Raw genomic sequence first — 21,422 nt, 5'->3', positions numbered from 1 at the left:
CGCAAAATGTGTACTTAGGGCCTGGTTATGTAGGGCAAAATATGATGGAAATGTCAGTGTGTTGGATTAACTGTAATTTTAGACTGTGAAAGAAACTGTGTGCTGGAGCTATTCTTTTATACTGTAGTTTCTAACCTGTCTTGTATTCTGAAATGATGATCTTTTGTAAGATGTTCACACTGTGATGTTTAATTGCTTTGATGGTCATTACCGAATAATGACCGAATATGTACAGTACTGAAAGGAAAACAGTCTGTGACCTCTTTCCCCTACTCCTGTCTGTCTCGTGTCTTGACGATCTGTCAGTTGTCCAAGGTTAGTTAGTAAGAAGCCAACCAATGAAAATCTCTAATGTTACGCCGCCAAGGAAGCAGGGTGCCAGCCAATTACACATTGTAGAAATGATGTCTCTTTATCATTATCAATTTAGAGGTTGTCGAGGGAGGAGCCTTTAGACAAGCGTTACACAATTAGATATTTAACGCCTAAAGAATGTATATGTAATAACCATTCTTAGCCAATCCCCGTACTCCATAGTTGTTTGGCAACTAAGATTGCAGTATGATGTCTGTAATGACAAATGTTGAATATATAAACCATTGTTCTTTATGCTGTCTCTGCTTTATTTTCATGATAATAAAACTAGGTTTTGCCTTGAACTTTGTCTATTTCCATCAGTGAGTCCGGTTTGAACTGGCTCCAGAAACTCTGTGTAATTTGGTACTAACCAGGCCGTCGTAACACAAGCGTAGCTTCAAACAATGGTTGGTTACATCTGAAGTGAAACATGTGAAATCTCTTAACTCGTCTCTCTAAATGTTAAAATCCAGACAACGCCAATATATGATACCTTGCCTGCACCCGTGGAGCCGGCGACCGCCAGCATCTGTCCTTTTTCAATCTTGAAGTTGATCTCTTGAAGAACATGGGTAACTTGAAGTGGAAAATTGCTAAAGATGACTCCAGGCTCATCCCCGGAAACCCTTCGGCCGTTGCACTCCGATTTTGCTTTTTCGAATATCTCACCAAACCCCTAAAAAAGATCAACATATGTTTTAACATTTAGGCACTAAAGACTCATAGGGACAGGGATTTGATTTGACCATGCCTGGTCAAAGGAAACATGCAAGACATTAATCTTAATCATGTAACTAACGTCCTGGAATATTTTATAAGGTTAAGCAACTTGGTAAAAGTGATTTGAACACATTCTTTTAATTGGACAAAAATCACAACTGCCCTCATTGAAACCATTTATTCCCATTAAAGTTCTATTTATAAGGTACATGCTGCAGGAGATCCTGAAGCATTTGAGCTCCTTCTTAGTGGTGGAGATTAATATTTCCAAAACTCGACAGAAGCTATGGAAACCTCTTTTCCTGTACTGATGGAGAGAGCAAACTTATAGTGCAGCAAAGAAAGGTTTTTGTTTGCGGTTAATTAAAGAGGTAGGAAAAGTGGCATCTCTGATGCCTAGCTTCTCTCCACTTTTCTCCTTCAGTGCACATCAGAGTCAGAAAACCGCTTTTGTGCACTTTTTGTGTTTTGTGTAGGAAACAGTTAAAGCACTGAGTCAGAACTTTAAATAAAGGCTGTAGGAATGGCAGGGGTTGGCCCTGGTGTGTACTAATATCATTAACACCCGATTCCTTGGGTGTCACTGGCTAGTAACGGGTCCGTGGCCCGCGTTAAGGCCAACACTACACTCAGGCCTGTAACTGTGGGCCCCAGACCATTACCGTCCAGTGATGCCTGAGGAATTGGCTGCTTATTCTCGAAAATGCGTGAATTGCAGTATTGATTATCGTGGGCTGTGCAGTGGAGGGTAGATGCACAATAGTCTTACTGTTCAGTCCCGAAAGAATATGCGGCAGCAAAGCGAACATTCGCAAGTCAACCCCAAGGTCTGCCTGGATCTGCAAGCCGCTTGCTCCCGAAATGCTGTCCTCATATTGGGGACCTTCTCTTCTTCGCATTACATATACTACATATACTTCATTAAAGAAAACACTTTATAAATTGAAAATTGAAAAGCCCGGACAATGTTTTGGTGGCAGAAATGTGTTTGAAAAGGTGAAAAGGGCTCAGCAAAAGCCCATCATATAATCTGCATAACATTGGCCCTCATTACAACCCAGGCGTTAAGGGGTTAACGGCGCCCTAAAAGGTGGCGGCGCCATTAAACCCTTAACGCCTGATTACGAGGTCCCTTTGCGGGTGGCACTTTAAACCAACCCGCAAAGGGACCTAGGAGCTAATTACGGCACCGTAATTTACGGTGCCGTAATTAGCGCCTTCCCCAGTCCCATTGAGCCCTATGGGGCAAAAATGGGAATGGGGAAGGGCCATGGCGGCATGGGGAATTACCGCCCCGCCAACCTCGGAATGGGGCGGTAATTCCCCATTCCGCCATGGCGGAGTCGGTAAGTTACCGGCATGGACCATGGTGCTATTAGCACCATGGTCCAACGCCTGGGTCGTAATGAGGGCCATTACGTTATGGCTACTAGTGGTATACATACGTGATCAGTCATGTATCTATGCGCTTGGTGAATACAGACAACAAGCACAGAGGTCTCCATGGGCATTGCCCCACTGCCACTTGCATGTTTCCCAAATGCTGATTTTTGAGGAATTGGTGCACCAGCTCCATAGGAGGCCTGCAACATGATTTTTGAATATGACAGCTTGACATTTTAGCTGGCAATATATGTCAGGCACTTAAGCAATCACCTCTGTCATTGTGTTCGGCTTGGGGGACACAGGGCGGCTCCAATAAGGGTCCACTACATCCTTAATTCTTCCAAGATTGGTACATTAAGTACAATTCAATTGGGTAATCATATTTACAGTATTATTACAGTGTCTAGAAGTGTAAACTGGCACTAAGCAGTATATAAAAGCCTGATGTTATTATGTTACACATGCACACACCTAATGTGTGCTTAATAGAACGTTTAATCATGTCGAATATCTAGTCCATCTAGCCACCAATTATCTCATGATAAAGCCTTGTAGTACGTTCATGAATGCTATGTAAGTGACTTCTACACTGGACATCTCTGTTTCAAAATTGAACAACCTCTGAAAGGGGTCATGTATGCTTATACAGATTTGCTACACAAGTGACAGAATATTATGTGATGAATCTGATGATGTCATCGCTCCTTTCCCGGGGATAGCTTGTACCCATGTTGCCCGGGGACGGCAGCCGCTACCCGATCCTGACCCTGGGGGCGGTTGTTTGAGGGAGGACCACATGGGGGGAGGCGATCCTCAGGAGGATGACACAACATCATCAGGTGAGACATGGTATTCCCCCTTTTTTCTAAAAACTAGTAACACTCCTATCATACCACAAACCCTTATGGCATGTCGTAGTGTAGATTAACAAGGGGGGTCCTGGGAGTCCCTCTGCCAGACATTAGTCCTGGTTACGAGAGACTTACCCAGAGTCTTTAGCTCACCATCTTTCACAGAGAAGAAATATCCCAAACATATCATATCAAATGCTAGGCAATTCTCCTCTGAACAAGAGTACCAACAGCATCCCCAGACACGTGTTTCGGTCTGGTTGGACCTCATCAGTAGGGAGGAGCTGTGCCTCTCTATGAATAGTGAGCAAGGGGTCCACGTCTGGAATCCCCTAGTAACTTAGGGTGAGACCCAAAGTTACTTAAATATGCAAATTAACAAGGGGGTCCTCTTGTTAAGAGGAGAATTGCCTAGCATTTCGGTGCTGGACTGCCCCAGGGCAGGACAAAGACTGATATGTTTGGGATATTTATTCTCTGTGAAAGATAGTGAGCTAAAGACTCTGGGTAAGTCTCTCGTAACCAGGACTAATGTCTGGCAGAGAGACTCCCAGGACCCCCCTTGTCAATTTGCATGTCGTGGTGTAGCACAATAACACCACCCCTGAACCGATACCAATCATTTGACTCGTTCTCCAGTCACACTATTAAAAAATACTGAGACGAGGAGGAGGAGCAGAGTAGTGAAGAGTGCTTGTCAGAACCAGAGAGCACAGTATAGTGTTTCCAATTACCCGATTGGTTCAGGCCCATTCAAAAGGCTGGTGGGAAAAGAAAATCAGAGACATCCTCCCGGCTTGGGCGGGGTACCCCGAGAGTGGCGTGCAGAGCAAGGTGGCGGCGGCCGCAGGAGAAGGAAAGACGGTGTCGGGACCAGGGACTGCAGCGGGACAAAAGCAGAGTAATGGCTTCGCGCTGGCATGGGTAGCCGGAGCGTCCGGCCAACAGCCTTTCGCTATGAGGCAGAGGTGCCAGCACAATGCTGAAAATGCTGAAACCGGAGAAGGACCCGAGCGAGGCCGGGGGAAGCGCAAAGGACATTTCAACACTGATGAGCTCACAATGGAGCTTTGGTACGTCGGGTTGTTGTCAGGGAAGGTGTTCCCTAGAGGGAAAGTGGGGAGCAGAGCCCACATCTAGCATCTGAGGAGTTCTTCATAGTCCCGGTGCCTGATATTCTGGGAAATGGATTGTATGTGACAGTGAATGGGACAATGACAAGTAAGAATGTCTTAAAGGAAGATCCATGTCCCTTGAAGCTGTATGTGCAAGTTGTGTTGAAAGTCCTGGCAGGAGAGTATGCCAGGTGGGCTGGAGTATTGAGACAAGATGGAAGGGAAGATCCATACCCCTTCTTGAGAGCAACTGTACAAGAGAACCTGGTAGGGGAATATACCAGGTGTTTTTGCAAGTCTGGGAACCCCACCTAAATTGTGTGAAGAAACTGTAAAAGATAACCTGGTAGGAGAGTATACCAGGTGTTTTGCAAGTCTGCGACTCACACCCAAGTTGTGTTATCTTGGAAAGAGAATTTTAAGAAAAACCCATGCCCTTGGGATTTTAATGGTATTGAATGTGTTAAAAGGCATGGGGAAGGGAGTCATTTCCCCTAAAGTGAATTGCAATACAAGAGAAGGGAGTTATCCTCTTGGGCTATAAAGAACTTAGTTATTCTTTCAAGTTTTGTTTTGGTGGAGAAAATCCTGGGGAAGGGAGGTATTCCCTTTGAACTGTGAACATTATCATTTGGAACTTTTGTTGAACTTGAACATTTGCACTCTTTCTAAGCAAAAGACAATTCCCTAAACACTTTAGAATGCGAGGCATAGGATAGAATTTCGGACACAGGACATTATTGCTTTGGACATCATGACACTTGACAGACCCTTTATTATTTAATAAAGGTTTATGCCAATCCCCATGAGTCATCTGTGTCCGTGTCTCATTCCTCGTTCCTCACAATTAGTTTCCCAAATAATCGACCTATGCACTTTGTGCGGGAAACAAGCCTGTTTTTGACCTTTGCACTGTTCGTGGGCCTTGATACCTACAGCTTCCAGCTTCAGCAGAAATACGAAAGCTTAAATAGTTAGAGCATGCAATGGAAAATGTTGCAGAAGTTTAAAAAAACATTAAGGGGGTGTGAAAAACCTGAAGGTGTTTTATGACCCAGTCCCCGGGGAAGCCTTATTCAGGTGGCCAGGGAAGAGCCATCACTATTGAATCCTGACCCTGGCGGTAGACAAGCGAGGGAGAATCACCTGTGTAGAAGGCCCTCTGGGAGTGGGAAGGAGACACCGGAAGGTGAGAAAGGGTATCCTTTATTTCCTGACAGTTATTTACCCCATATTCCATTTACCTTTATGGAAGAGGAAGACTGAGACTATGAAGATTACCACTATTAACATGGACTGGCCTTGTCCCTCTTATAAGGTCAGGCAGGGTCAGGCACTCAGTCACAATCACACACACACACCTGAAACTCATGGACCGTTTTCCAAACTATAAAAGGTGGAGCACAGAAAGAGACAGAGAGTGGCATAGGGGCCAAGAAGGAAGGCAAGCTGGATGGCGAGACGGAGGAGGAGCTGAGAGAGAGCTGCCGAGAACCAGGCCAGAGAGACCTGGACACTGAGACGCTGACAGGCTTTGAGTTGAGGCAGGACAAAGCGTGGCGAGGGAGCCGTGTCTCCAAGAAGCCAGGAGAGTTTGGAGAAGGGAGTGGGGGGGGCGGCTAGTCCCTTTCCTCCATGCCTCAGCAAACTGCTTGTTTCCTCCCCTGAGCTGCAAGGCTACCTGGGAATGTCTGAGGGGTAGGTGGGCAAGACCCTGACCTCGACGAGCTAAAAGCAGAGGGATGTGCGAAAACAATCACAACCGGTTAGTTCAAATAAAAGGAGAGCCCGGTTTGTGATAGACGCGATTGTGGAAAGCTACAGTGTTACACGCAAGGCTAAGCATTGAAGGATAAAGACATTGAACTGAAAGCTTCAATGTATTTTGCTGGCGAGGGAGCCTATGAAAAACAAAGTAATAGAACAGTGCCGTCTGAGAAGGTGTATTGTTAAACATTTCTTGAAAGATATCAGAACAGTGAATAATGAAAGCGAAATTTGTTGATAGCCATTGAAGGGAAGGGCACAAGTGAAAGAGAGCGTGCAGAGATCCCAAAAGGCTACTGTTAAAGTGAATGGATATTTTTGTGAAACATGGAACAGATGGCCGTGGGTCCGTCCTAATGATCTATATGTTTTTTGTGAAATAAGGAACAGAGGGGGCGAGGGCTAGTTCTACGAAAACAAGTGCAAGAGGCACGGATATTAAGAAACCAACCCTATTGTCAAAGTGGTCATGCATAGGGGTGAGAACAGGCTAGGACTGGGCTATAGGGCATTTGGCCCATGTCCGAACCAAAAACACAAAATGCTGGTGTGGGGTCGCTTTTTGGTCAAAGTGGGCCGCTTTTTGGGCCAATTTGGGCCAGTTTGATGAGTTAATTCACTCTGCGGCTAGTAGATTTGGCCAGTGTTACTGAATAAATATTCTTTAAAATGCACAATTTACATCATGCTTTTACAACTACACTCTCGTTAGGTATAATAAAGTAGACTGACCTCTGGTCTTGTCCAGTCAGGTCTGTTGGTAGCAGAGATGACGAAAGGAGGACTGTCCCTCTCTTACTCCTATGAGCCCTGTAGGAACAAGGGCAACAAAGGGAACAGAAAGGGGCAAGCCCCAAGATAGGGAAATACCCCAGTGAAGGGGAAAACTAAACCTGTTTGTTTGTAGAATTTCTCCAGGAAGGGTATTTCCAAAAAGGACAGATGTAGTCTGCAAACAAAGGTGCTTGTTCTTATTGTGGAGTAAAGAACTCTTGCTGGTGTACAATCCTAGAAACACACAGCGTCTGTGAGAGTCCTTGTATTGCTGTGTAGCAATCAAGATTAATGGAAGGTGGATCAGCCGCGGGTGGGAAAGGCCACCCGCAGGAATTTAGAATCCTGTTTGAAGATGATACGTGCGGCCGCCGCAGGAGTCAGTTAGCCGCCTGTGGAGCAAAGAGTCCAACAACACAGGAAAGCAGGAGCGGCAGCCGTGGGTGGCTGAGGGCAAACACGGGCAGTAATGCAGTTCCAAGGCTGGAGAACAGAAAAGTGGTTGTTATCTAGGAGGAGGTGGCGACGCCTTGGAGCACAGGGGCAGCGGAAGGAAAGATAGGGTAACAGGGAGAGAATGGAATAACACGGGAGAGTGCGAGGCACGGAGGAGATGTGCACGAGGGCTTGTTAGAAAAACAGAAGCACTGAGAGACTCAGCAACAAGGGAATGCAGCGAGGTCAGCGTTAGCTCTCAGGAGTTAGAAACAACGCACTTACCTGGCTGTTCACTGCAGTAATATAGAATGCAAGGAAGTCTTACGACTCTTGGGTGCTATCTTGGGATAAGCTAGAGAGTTACTTGTAGAAACACACAGAGGACCAACACAGCACCATCTTGAATATCCTAATATTCCATAAGGATGTCTTTTCCTCCACTTGTGCCATATGGACCAGCTGTGTGAGGTTGTCCTAACACACACTTAATCAAAAAACTCCCCCTTGGTTGCTATTCAAACAGTGTCACAAAAGGAATGAATAGCCATTCAAATCGGTGGGCCAGTTTTTCATTGGTGCCAGAGACACTTTTATGGCCCAGTCGGACCCTGGGAGAGAATTCTGCTGGTTGCGAAGGTCTGGCAAGGTGATAATAATAAGGACCCTGCTGTTGGAGTGGTTACGCATAGGGGTAATTATACTGTGCAGTTGCAAAGGTGTCTGACAGGTGAACATTGTGAAAGAGAAGTACAAAGTTTGGGTAAGGGAGTTCTCCCTGAGCTCTATGAAGTGGAGCTAGTTAGCTGGAAAGTGTTTCAGCAATGTTTAAGTGTTTGAAGACAGGCAAGGGCCACCTGTGAAAATAACTGTGAATATCTGTTTGTTTGACAAAGTGTGAAACCGGGTGAGGGAAACTTGAAAGGATCAATTGAAGAGAACTATGATATATATTGAACTGACATTGAAATAGGCGATGGAAGCCTAACACATTTATGGGAAATCTTTGAACTGTTCATACTACCCACCTTCAAAGGAATGTTGTAAGAACCCCATTGAACTGAACTTGAAGAAGAGAGCAGTGAGCCACTTTCATTGCCATTCTGACTTTCTTTTGATACACTCTTATTTTCATACATTTTACCACACTTAGTTATTGTGAAACGTGAGGGCAAGTATAGGTTTCTGACACAGACTTTTTCCTTTGTTTGACGACTGACCTGTACCATTTTATTTACTTTGATGGTCAGGACTACTCCCATTATAGAATAAGGGCCAGCTAGAAAGTCTCCAACCTGGTCAAACTTAATAAAGGTGTTCAAATGTGTATCTTTGTGTCTGTGTCCTTACCATGCCCGTCTCACAGGTGACATTTGTGATCCACGGGTAGTTGTGAGACACTGTGGTACAGGCCCTGGAACACTAATGATGGTATCAGGAATCCATTTGGTATGGAGTTCCTCTGCACCCTTTTTTAAATAGAGGGGTAAGGAATTATTAGGGAACTAGCTGTTCCCCGCGTAACATACACCATTCTAGCTTATCTTAAAGGTCAATATTGGTCGTTAATTCATAGGGTCACTTCTGTCCCCTCCTTAAATATCAGAATCACCACCAATCGTTTCTAGGAAGGGGGCGTAGGTCCCTGTGACTTATTAATGGTCACCACAGATCTGTTCCAGGAAGGGGGCGTAGGTCCCTGTGGCTTATTAATGGTCATTGAATAGGCTAAATGTATAGGTAACTGTCTTCTGTTGAAGTTGAAAGACATAGGGATTCATTCCGAGTATGGCGGTAAGGGATAGCGGCCACCGGTAACGAGACCGGTGGCGGTATTCCCTTACCGCCATACTCCGAGTTCCCTCTGCGCCCTCGCCCTTAACGCCTGCTTTGAGCAGGTGTTAAAGTCGAGGGCGCAAAGGGGCCTGCAAGCCAATAACGGTGACCGTAATGAACGGTCACCGTTATTTGCATCTTCCCCATTCCCATTGAGCCCTATGGGGGCTCATTTGGGAATGGGGAAGAGCCTTGGTGAATGGGGAATCACCGCCCCGCCAACCTTGGAATGGGGCGGTGATTCCGCCATCCACCAAGGTGCTGCCGGTCCGGGTACGGCGTCAACCAAGGCGTTAATAGCGCCATTGGTTAGCGCCGTACTCGGAATGAGGCCCATATTTGTATCATATGGAATGAGAGGTATGCGTGGTATAAGAACAATATCTAAGTTCCATTGATTACACAGGCCTCTATGATGTGTCTTTGCAGTGGAACAAGGTTGACAATTATGCGTCTACAGAGCCCCCGTGATGGCATAAGATTGCGCAGTAGCATAATGACAGCACCTACTTTCAGTTTTGGCTCGTGAGGTGGCATTCGTCCTACAGCATTTAGCTCTTTAGAGACTGAAACGTTAAACCGCTAATTAACTGTTCATTGACACTGGAACCGATTTGCCCTGTGTGAAGAGAAGTGGTGGTGGAAAGAAGTAACTTGAAATTATTCTGGATGGTTGCGATAGTGGAAGGTGGTGAAGGTGACTACGTAGAACCATGCTCAATCTGTTTGTTAAAATGCTGTTGTTGAATTGGAAGGGCACGCAAAGGTGCACTTTTCCATTTGGACAGCAGAGCACCACCTAACACTGATAAATTGCATCAGCTGAGTATGGAAACATACCTAAGCATTTTCTATATATATATATATATATGTGAGCAATCATCTATCTATATATATATATATATATATATATATATATATATATATATATATATATATATATATATATATAGATAGATGATTGCTCACAGGGGCCAGAACTGCTAAACCAAGTAACCTGGTGGTGTCTAATGACAAAATGAGGGTCCCAAGACCTGACAAACATGATGGATAGGCAGCGGTAAATGGGATTCTGCATTCATTTTGTAATGAACATCAACGGTTTAGAGACAAACTTAGTTTTGGAAACATCTCTTACCTCATCCCAAGAAGCTGTTACGTTCACCATTTCAACTTCTGTTGTTGTTAAATTATACTCCAGGGTTTCATATTCTTCTTTTTGCAAAAAGTCCTGTTTTTTTAATTACATACAAAAAAGATAATGTGTAAGCATAGTGACCCGATTACTTTAATAGTGCTTAGAGGGTAACACCCTACAAACTAACATATAACCATATTTATTAAAGTGTGGTGTAGAAGTTCCTGTTAATATGTTACCAGCAAGAAACTACTGAACAATTTTGAAAGTGAGGCCACTGAGGGATGCACTATGACAAGTGATAACACATTTTTTCTCATACATTTCTTTCAGAAAACTTGAAAAGTGCTTCAAACTCTATGTTATTGAAATATTCCTTTAAATGCTGTCACATGTTTTTACTTGAATGAAATCCATAGTAATCTGTCAATAAATCATCCAGCTCTTGTTATAAGTTAATATTCAAACATTTATCTGACAGCTTTCCAACGTACATCAATTCTGCATACACATGGTTCGCATTGCAGCGCTTTCCTAAGACTAAGTTTGCGGAGTAACTTTATTCTTGTTGTTTGAGTCAATCAATGTCTATCTAGTCAATTAAAATTGCTGTCTCCTGTGTAAAACGTCGAGGAATAATCTATTTCATTAGATTCCGTTGAGGACTCTGTAAGGGTACAGAAGAACAGACTGACAAAGGTGGCATGCTTTAGTTGAAAATAAAGAGCAAACCTATCTCTCCTTAACAATATAAGGGGGTTCCCTGCTTCAACTAAGGAACTAAGGATTGTGTCAGAATGTCCAAGTAAATGAAAAGAATCCACTGTTGTGTGTCTAAGTGCCTACTTCAGTCCATCATACTTGTAGCTAATACTTAAGAGGTAGTGGATCTTCTTGGTCCAGAGGAACTGCTTCCTTCTTCTGGAAAGTGGTCTATAGTTCCAACTGCAGGTGGGGACTTCACCTGAGAGAATGAATCCCCTCCCCAGGTCTCACTTCCTTTTCAAGATAAAAGCAAAGTTCCAGCTTGTGATGTTGTAGACTTCTCAGTTCAGGTAAAGTTCCAACTAATTCCTTATTGCACATAGTTTTCTCCACTAATGGGTCCCTGGAGAATGTCTCCCATCTCCAGGTATCTTGTTCTAAGTTATTTCACAGTGCGTGGGAATTACTCCCTTCCCTGGGACTTCCTTGACTTTACTTCACGGTACACACGATCAAGGGGTATGGCTTCCTTTCCCTGATCTCTCTTGGCTTCGTGGTACACAACACCAGGGGGCATGGCTTCCTTTCCCTGGTCTCTTTCAGGCTCTTTGCCACAGTTCACAAAAGCTGAGGGATTGACTCCCTTCCCGAGAATCTTCTCAGGCTCTTTATCAAAGTTCACAGAGGTTGGGGGATTGACTTCCATTCCCAGGTGCTCCTCTCTGGCTTTCCCGAAGCAGTTCACAATGCCAGGGGGAATGGCTCCCTTCACTTGGCTTTGAAATGCCAAGAAAATGTCTCTCTTCTCTTGGTACTGTATTTTCACATTTCTACTCCACATTTCTCTTCCCCTGGTCTTCCTTTCACTTTTTTATACTGGTCTATAAGTGTGGGTCCCAGACCCCTACGATTGTGCTGCTTTCCTTTGGCAGGCTTGGTTCACTTTCCTGCCAGGTGCTACGCCGAAGAAGGGGATTTGTGATGCTCTTGTCAACTGGGTCCGGGTCCCTGCTCCGTACTTCTCTCTCTGGTTGCTCTGTTCAGCTTGGCTCAACCCTCTGCCAAGGACCTGTGCCAAAGAAGAGGATTTGTGATGCTCTTCTCAATTGGATGCAGGCCCCAGACATGACTTTCATATCTTTTGAACCCTTCCAAAGCCCAGCCAATCGTCCCAGCAACACTGGTACCCGTGAGGGCCTTGCCTACGGTCTCTAGGTGATGTGTGGCTTTGTCGTGTCTCTGGACGGGTCTCTGCGGTCTTCGTTCTCCTTCCTGTGTGCTGTGGCTGGGCTCTACAGCACTCTAATTCTAGCTGGCAGCGTGTCTGCCTCTGAGGCGACGTCCAACGGTCTTTGTCGGATGGAAGTCGGTAAACATCCCAGACGTCGTCTCCGAGTTCCTCTGCTTTCTGGCTCTCATGATCCCAGCTCCTCCAGGGATGACTTCTCTCTGGGTTCCTCCATGGAGGGTTGAATACTGTTTCGAGTCCCTCCTCACTTTTTATGCTCATACAGTGTCCTCGTTGACTGGAATGCTTACTTTGGTTCCGCGTGGTGTTCCTCATGGCTCTGCACTTCTTCGTCCAAGTTTTGACATGGCCAATCTCTACTGGGTTAGTTGGGCTCTTCCTCGTCCTCGTTTTCCATTGTACTTCAGGTGAGTAGTCCCTACTCTACCTCGTCTCAATGTTTCTCATGAGGGTTGTGTTATCTACCCTACACAAATACACGGACGTGTGGGGAATTAGTGTGCCCTTATAGGGTAGGAGGATGAGGGAAGTTGTGGTGCAGTGTGGACATACCACATTCTCCCCAGATAGTTGTCCCATAGGGGGGACCCTCCCCATGAGATCCACCCACTGAGACCCTCCCCCAGGGGAACTATCGGGTACCAGCCTCACCTCCCTGGCCTCATGGAAAGGGGGTCCTCCTGGGGAGAAGTGATGACATCCAAGGATTCATCACAGCTCCTTTCACCCAGCGACATTAGGACATAACCATATTTATACTTTTAAATAATGTATTTCTATAATGTCTGAAGGGTATTATGTTTAATCGCAGGATTCACTCACTTTTCCCAGGGGGCAGGTGCTTTCCCTGTGAGGCTATGGAGGTGAGACTGCTACATGATACTCTTCCTAGGGGTAGAGGCAAGCAGGACCTCACCGGATGAGACTCCCCCGTGAGGACAAGGACTCCCCACCCGATGAGGAACTCCCTGCCCAATCCACCTATACACCACTGTTTTTAAACTACTGGAAGAATCAGGGGGTAACTTCAGGATGCCGAGACCACTTACCTACAGGCACTGCAGAGTGTGCCGAGAGAAGAGAGAGAGGCTAACAAAGACACCACCTTGACAAAAAGAGAAGTGAGGCCTGTCCAAACTGCAGGCCCGTGACTTGGCCCCCAAGTCAAGAAGGTAATGGGGAGAGCGGCAGACCGGGGGTTGCAACAGTACAGACAGACACAAGTGATCACAATTCAATGGTGTTTATTTAAACAATATGCAGGTTGGAAAAACACCTAATCTAACCTAAATCTAAGATGGGAGCAAGCTTCGACCATCAAATGAATAATAAGGCAGTCCTTCTGGCACCTGGTCAAAGTAAAAGGACATATATTAAAAATAACTATTGCCAGTCCTTACAACTTATATAAAAAAAGAGTGTGGGGTGGGGTTTTCAGTAAAGAAAGAAGTATTCTCAAATTATAAGTCAGGATGGGCTCTTGCCAGGGGTCTCCCTTCCCCACATTTGAGCACAGGATAAGGTGGCAGTCCTGTGCACAGCACATGCTCGAGCTTTCTGAACACGAGCTGAAAGATCCATGGCAAGTATCAGGTTCTTCCTTGGGTAAATTGCTTTTCTATAAAAAGTCTCTTGCCTACAGGGACCTGATGGGTTCCAAAAACACCAAAACAAAAGTTCCATTCAAATGTTCGGTGGGTGATGCCTTCACCCCTGGGTGCCCATCTTCCGGGCGCAAACCCACAACGCGTTTCTAACAGTATCAGGACCTTTGCAGTTTACGTATCTTGAGGTTCTGAGGGTCGGATACAACAAAACAAAAAGTCCTTTCTTGATTACACTTGGAGTGGTACTTGGTCACCCCTGGGTAGCCCTCTGCTGGGCTTAGACCCATCTTGGATGTCAGCCTCCCTCTGCTGGGTTCATTCTGGCTTGTATTCCAAGATAGCTCTGTAACCAATCTTCTCTGTTACATTCACGATTTTTAATGTCCTTTTAACCAGTTTATGGTGAACCTCCCTTTCTTGGGTTCACCCTTGTCAGCACTACTGTTCATTGAGGCATCAGACTACGCGCCTTTTATACACAATTTTGGGATGTGGTTGTTCACCCCTGGGTTCCCATCTTCCAGTCGTAGACCCCTCTCGAATCACAGCCTCCGTCCGCTGCGTTCACTATGGCTTTTCACACAATTTTAGGGTGATGGTTCTTCGCCCCTGGGAACCCCTCTTCTGGGCACAGACCCCTTTCGATGTATTTCCTCTGCTGGGGTTGCTCTTGCCAATCTTCTCTCTCACCATGCAGGATTCGTTTCCTTTAGCTTTCAATGAGTTGCCGGTAAAAAAATGGACTCTACAGCAGATGTTGCTCAACCTCTGTAGGACCACTTTGATATTATTCTTGCTGCTCCATAACGGCCTTCTGGTTCTTGTAGTTTCAACGCAAAACAAAAGGGGGATCAGCCAGAGTCTTTCACATGAGCTCCCACGTGGCGCCCGAACTCTCTGCGGCTGATCTTGAAGGTTTTATTTGCGTCTTGTAGTTTCACCACTGGTTCTCTCTCTACCGGGTTCGGACCCTGCTTCAAAAAGTCACAATTGTATAACAAAAAGGTTTTGGGACTACTAGTCCAGTCCCAGAAAGCGGGCTGATTTTGCTCCCACTTTGATGCTCCCCAAAATGGCACTTTCTGTCTTTGGGAGCTGCAGGAGCCAAAAGGAGATGTCTGTAGGAGGTCAGGGTCGCTCCCTCTGCCCCTCAAGGACCTGGGTTTGCCTGCCTGGCCCAGGGGAGGAGTTTAACTGTCTGTACCGCCAGGCAACTCCAGCGGACCCTGGTCTTGCCTTCTTGAGGGACAGTTTCCTCCTCCACACTGCAATCTCCTCCCTGGAAGCAGGGTGGGTTTCTTCTCCTCCTCCAAGCCTCTCAGGGTCTCTCTAGCATTACTGGGGCTCTCTCCTGCTCTCTGGTACCTTGCAGCATCCCCAATTCGCTCATAACGCTGTTACTGGCTGCCGCTTTTATACTCCCAGCTTGAGTTAATTGGAGTCAGGTGTGAATAGTTGTCCCTCCCTGACTGACTCTGCCTGACCTCGTTATCGGGACAACATGCAAAAACTGCCCATAGAAATCCATTGCCCATTGATTCCTATGGGTAATCCTCATGACTCCCATCTGCCTCTTTCTCGTCCCAGTCCTTGTGGATTTCATTAGTGGAATGGGATTATGGGAGTTGGAGTAGTGTTGTGGAGAGGTAACATTTGTATTGGGTCTTAGAGGTAATTTCGAGTTCCCATGTTGTTTACTCCATCTTTTTCATAAGGGAAAGTGATGGGGGGGTGGTATTTTGGTGACACCATCCCATAAAGACTGCTGGGATATCGGGTAGGGGTACATTGGAAACATTGGTATACCGCTTCTTGCCCAAGGGCGCTCCTCTCGCAGTCTCCAAGGACCCCCAGCCCAGGTGATCCTCCCCCGCTCGTCTGCCCCCAGGGTTGGGATCCAAGAGCGATGGCCCTTCCTTGGCCACCTCAACAAAGGATCTCTGGGAATAACCTGAGATAAATGCCTCAGGTTTCTCACAGCACCCAAAATAAGGAGTGAAATACTCATACTTGTCCCAGTGAGAAACGAGTATTGAAGAAGAGTGAGAATCATCACTGGGCTACTCATCCCTGTCCCAGTGAGGTAGACGTTTGGAAGAAGAGTAAGAATCATTACTGGTCTACTCATACATGTCCCAGTGACATACAAGACTTGGAGAAGAGTGAGAATTCTAATTGGAACAGTGTTGATCATCCTAGACCAGATAGGGATTGGACATTAAACCAATAGAGACTCTCAAGTTTGTGTAACAAGAGGTCACAAGAGAAAAGAGACAACCAAAGAAATAAGATTATAAGAGAACAAGACAAAAGAGAAAAAGGAAAGTTGAAAAGCCCACAGTCTGAACTGTACAATTTGATAAAAGTGATAGCCAAGAACTACCTAAGAATCCATTACTAACGGAAAATGCAGAGGAAGCTGTTTACGGGAGAAGCAAGTCATTCTCCTGTGCCACAGTTGTTCTGAAAGTGGTAGGGACAGGTTTGATTAGTTTTGGACAGTAGAAATGTGTTTGGGACTCACTGATGAGCACCCTATTTAGTTTGTTTAGGTAGAGAAACTCTATATCTTAAGGCGAGAGTTGGGCGTTTGTCCTTTTCTTTAAAATAAAGAATGTGTTCAAAATAAAAGTTCAGAATCTGTCTCCTTTTCCGTCTCCATTGGACCCAGTGGGGATGGGTGGCACAATTACTGCTGGTGTAAGTACCACCGGTGGTAATAGTGCTGGAAATGACCATACCACTGGTGCATTCACCTCCAGCTGAAAGCTGGAGGTGAATGCTGGAGCTGAAAGCTGGAGGTGAATGCAGGAGGTGAATGCATCCTGGTAGAGCCATACTCAGGATTGGGCGGAGCGGTAAATGCAGCGGTTATAGCGTTACTGCTGCATTTCCTCGCTCTTCCCAGCTCCTGATGAGGCCCTTAGTCTTTTTATACATAGGAGTCTTTCTTTTTTTTTTTTTTTTTTTAAAGTTTATTGATTTTTCAACACAAACAACAATACAAACCAAACCGTAGTGCAATTAACAATATTACAATAAAGCATTTAATCATTAGTGCGCACTACCTCCCTGATCCCTCCCCCTTCGCGAGCCAGTTTCCATGTCACATTCCGTATCTGCCGCACATGAGCGGGCCTCGTTGTCATCCGACCCTCCCGAAGCCATCCCTGTCCCAAATATGCAAGATATCAAAGTCCTCCATGCCATCAAAGAGGCCAGTTCCTCCTCCCAAGACATACAACTCGCCTCCTGCCACACTGCTGTCTCGGCCTCCGCCCATTTCTGTAGGTCATTCCACCACACCTCAACCCGTGGCTTGCTACATTTTTTCCAGCCCATGGCTATTCTCCGTTTGGCCAGCACATACGCCAAGTCTTTCAGTTTACACTCATGTTTCTGCTTCCTAGGTCTGGAAAACCCACCCAGCAGGCATGCCCAGGCGGTGTCTATGGCAAGCGTGACCCCTTTCTCTCCTAGCTTGCGTGCCACCTCCCTCCAGAACCCCTCGATCACTGGGCATGCCCAGAACATATGCGTCATGTCCGCATTTTCTTCGTCGCATTTAGGGCACGCCTGTCTGCCCGCATTCCGGAATTTGGATATCCGCAGTGGGGTCATATACGCTCTGTGCGTGACATATAGCTGTACCTGCTGCAGTCTGGCATTTCGAGATACTTTCCTGTGATATCTTAGAGCCCGTTCCCACATCCCATCTCCCATCTGGGTCCCCACCTCGCACTCCCATTCCGATCGTAGGCCTGTCAATTCCTTCCCAACCTTCAACATCACCATCTCATACAGCCTAGAGATCTCATGTCCCCCTTCCGTCGTGTCGTATATCCCTTCCAGCGTAACCTCCGATTCGTCTGCCAAGGTAAATTCAGGCCATAGTTCCCGAATTTTCCTCCCCAATCTGTGGTATGTTACATATTGGCCTCCATGTAATCCAACCTCCCCGCTAAGTTCCTCAAACGCTCTGATGGCACCCTCCTGCCACACATCACCCAATGTCACCAACCCCACCGATTCCCAATAGGTCCTAATAATCCCCCTCAGCTGTCCGTCTACCCCCGCCAGGGCAACCAGTGGAATCTGCGGAGAACACGGGAGTGGGTCTCCCATCAGTTTGCATGCTCGTCTCCACACCTTCCATCCCAGCCTCACCATCGCCGGGTACTTTCTCGTAACAGTCTCGGGCAACCAAATGACTTCCTTCAGGAAAAATGGGGCACAATCATGCCCGAATAATCTAAGTTCTGGGGTCTCTTCGTCGGAAAGCCATTTGGATACAAACTGTAGTTGGCTCGCTATGTAATAAGCCTCAAAGTTTGGGAGTCTAACTCCCCCTTTTTCATGAGAGTTCTGCAACTTCCAGAGTGCCACTCTGTTTCGAGTGCCATGCCACAGGAACTCTCTGCAAACCCCATTTATTTTAGCAAAAAAACCCTTAGGGATCATGTATGGGATGTTACTAAAGTAGTGTAGCAGCCTAGGCAGAACCACCATTTTAATCATTGCTCCACGCCCCATCATCGCCAGGGGCAACTTCTGCCAGAAACTCATGCATGCGCGTATCTTCTCAACAGCCATCTCAGTGTTACACTTATGTTCTTTCTCTACCGTGTGGTAGACATCTATTCCCAGGTAACGAAACGTGTTAACTGCCCAGGGCACCTGTAGCACCGGCAGCCTCTCTATGGGGACACCCCTGTAGCAGCCCAATGGGAAAATGTTCGACTTCTGGGGGTTGACCGCTATGCCTGACAACCTCGCATATCTCCCCATCACGTCCAGGATATACTGTAAATTCTCCTCCGGATGACTCAGGTACAATAACAAGTCGTCCGCATACAGGGATATCAGATGCTTTTCCCTCCCAATCTCAATACCCACGATGTCGTACTGCTGCCGCAGGTACAGTGCCAGGGGTTCCAGGGCCAGGATATACAGCATCGGGGACCAAGGACACCCCTGTCTAGTGCCTCTGCTGAGTTGCCATCTCTCGGATATGATTGCCCCCATCCGGACCCTGGCCAGTGGAGCACTATACAGCAGCTCCGCCCATCTAACGTATCCTGGACCCAGTCCGTATTCTCTCAAGGCCGTCAGCAGCCACCCCCAATTAACCGAATCGAAGGCCTTTACAGCATCCAACGACACTATCGCCATTTCCCCGTCGCTAATGGATCCCATCTCTATCACCCGGTGGAGGCGTCTGTGGTTTTGGGTAATATTCCTCCCCGGGACATACCCTGTTTGGTCCGGGTGTACCAGTTTGCCTATCACCCTCCGCAGTCTGTTTGCCAGGACAGCCGTTAGTATCTTGCTGTCCTGATTCAGCATAGATACTGGCCTGTACGACCCACAACTATGCCCGGGTTTATTGGGCTTAGGGAGCGGTACAATGACCGCCTCTCTGAGCGATTCCGGCAACCTCCCCGTCTCGAACGCCTCATTGAGCATATCAAGCATCGGGGGGAGCACTTCCGCTCCAAAGGTTTTGTAAAATTCGCTGGGCAGGCCGTCCGTCCCTGGGGTCTTGCTAGTGGGTAGTTGCCGGACAACCGCCTCCAACTCTTCCAATGTTATCGGGGCATCTAATTCCTCTCTTTCTTCCGTGCTTATCCTGGGCAGCCCAATATCTTGCAGGGTCTCCAGCATATCCTCCCGGTCACCGCCACCCGGATCCCCGTACAATTCCCTATAGTAATTCACAAATTGTTCGTTTATGCCCTCTTGGGTATCTATCTGCTTCCCATCCTCTCTAGTAATCGTCCTAATCGGGGGTCTCGGGGTTTCTTTCTTATATAGCCATGCCAGGAGACGGCCCGTTTTGTCTCCTCCCACGTGTTGTCTCTCAATATATTTTTTATAGTTTAGGTTACAGAGCCTCCCCCAATGTTCCGTACACTGCTGTTGCAGTTTAAGCACCAGCTCGTTGTCTATGGGCTCGCTCTTCAACGCCCGTTCCAACTCGCTTTCTGCCCTCTGTAAATCAACCAGGACCCCATTCTGCAAGCCTTTCGATTTGGCAATCGCCACCCCTCGCATCACAACCTTAAAAGCCTCCCACAGAGTTCCCGCCGAATCAACGCTGCCAGTATTGGTATCGAAATAACTAGCTATTTCCTCCCGCATATCTTCCCTGAAAACCTGGTCTTTAAGCGCCTCTGCGCGCAGACGCCACGTCGGGATCCGCGCTCTGGGGCGGCCATATTGCCAACCCACCACCAATGGCGAGTGGTCCGATAGGACCCTCGCTTTATATTCCGCCCTGGACACCTCTATCAAGACATCCGATGTGGCAAAGATATAATCAAGCCTGGTGTGCAACTGCTGCGGGGCCGAGTAGTGTGAGTACTGTCTCACATTGGGGTGCTTAGTCCTCCACACATCCTCGAGCTCGAAGTCTCGCAGCAGCGTCCGCAGCGCCCGGGCTGCCGGGGCGGGCCTAGTCACTTTATCGTCGGATCTATCCATCCCCGGATCCAACACACAGTTAAAATCCCCTCCCCAGAACACCGCACTCCCAACACACCAGCTCAGGCTGGCACTCATAGTCCGATAGTACTCTGCCGTGCCCTGGTTCGGGGCATACGTGTTCACTACACACATCTCTTTATTCTCGATTGCCCCTCTTACCATAGCCAGGCGCCCCTCAGTATCCAAAATTTCCTGCCTCAGTTGAAACGGGACATGTGGCGCCACCCAGATCAGTACACCTCTGGCATAAGCCGAGTACGTGGATCCCACCACCGTTCCACCCCACTTTTTCTTCACCAGCTCCAGTTTATCTCGGGTCAAATGCGTTTCTTGCAACAATGCGATGTCTATCTTTTGCCTTCTCAAGTATAGCATGACTTTATTCCGTTTTAGATAGCTATTGAGACCCCTGACGTTCCATGTTAGCAATTTTAGCTCCCCCATAATTCACTGGTATCCTGCCCACTCCCCCCCAACCCACCCCGCTCATCCGTGCCGTCCAGATATCTCATCCAAAATGTACTCCCAGGGCTCGCGGTCAAACTTAAACTCCCCAACGCTATGTACACCCCAACTTTCCCCACACCCCCCATTCCCCCCACCCGTCCCCCCAACACCCTCCCCAACTGTTGCCCAGCTCCACCTCGGGAACTCAGGCCCCCCCACATCTAGTTCTGGCTGTTACACACAGAGCCCAGTAGGGTAAAGTCGCCCTAACGGCCACTTAACTAAAAAACACTAAATGGGGGTGAATGGACTAGCCCCGAAAGGCTCCTTCGTATAACCACAGGTACGGTGCAAACAGTGCATTGATCATTCAGTTCCAGGCCCGACCTCCCCCGGCCATAACAGTAACTATATTCAAGTCCCATAGTCTCTGGCTGCACTCTTTATCGTCGTAGCGCACTTAACTCTTATTGCCACCTTCATCAGCCTGGACCTCCGGCTCCTGGGGGCTGCCTTGCATGTCCAACCAACCCATGGCTTCCTCAGGCG

General features: G+C 47.1%; 1 protein-coding gene across 1 annotated transcript in view; it reads right to left on the bottom strand.

The window, feature by feature from the left end:
* The window catches only part of CFTR (CF transmembrane conductance regulator), a 1,072,657-nt gene that overhangs the window by 613,278 nt on the left and 437,957 nt on the right, over positions 1-21,422 (bottom strand). Inside the window, exons 9-10 of the mRNA XM_069627944.1 lie at positions 10,380-10,472; positions 851-1,033 (exon numbers count right to left, since the gene is read on the bottom strand). Coding sequence (XP_069484045.1) covers positions 851-1,033; positions 10,380-10,472 — 276 coding nt within the window. The remainder of the gene's footprint in view (positions 1-850; positions 1,034-10,379; positions 10,473-21,422) is intronic.

Source organism: Ambystoma mexicanum, chromosome 12 (genome assembly GCF_040938575.1).
Source record: "Ambystoma mexicanum isolate Mex_15411 chromosome 12, UKY_AmexF1_1, whole genome shotgun sequence".
NCBI lineage: Eukaryota > Metazoa > Chordata > Amphibia > Caudata > Ambystomatidae > Ambystoma > Ambystoma mexicanum.
Note: the sequence above shows the minus strand (reverse complement) of the source record. Positions and strands in the feature narration are given on the sequence as shown.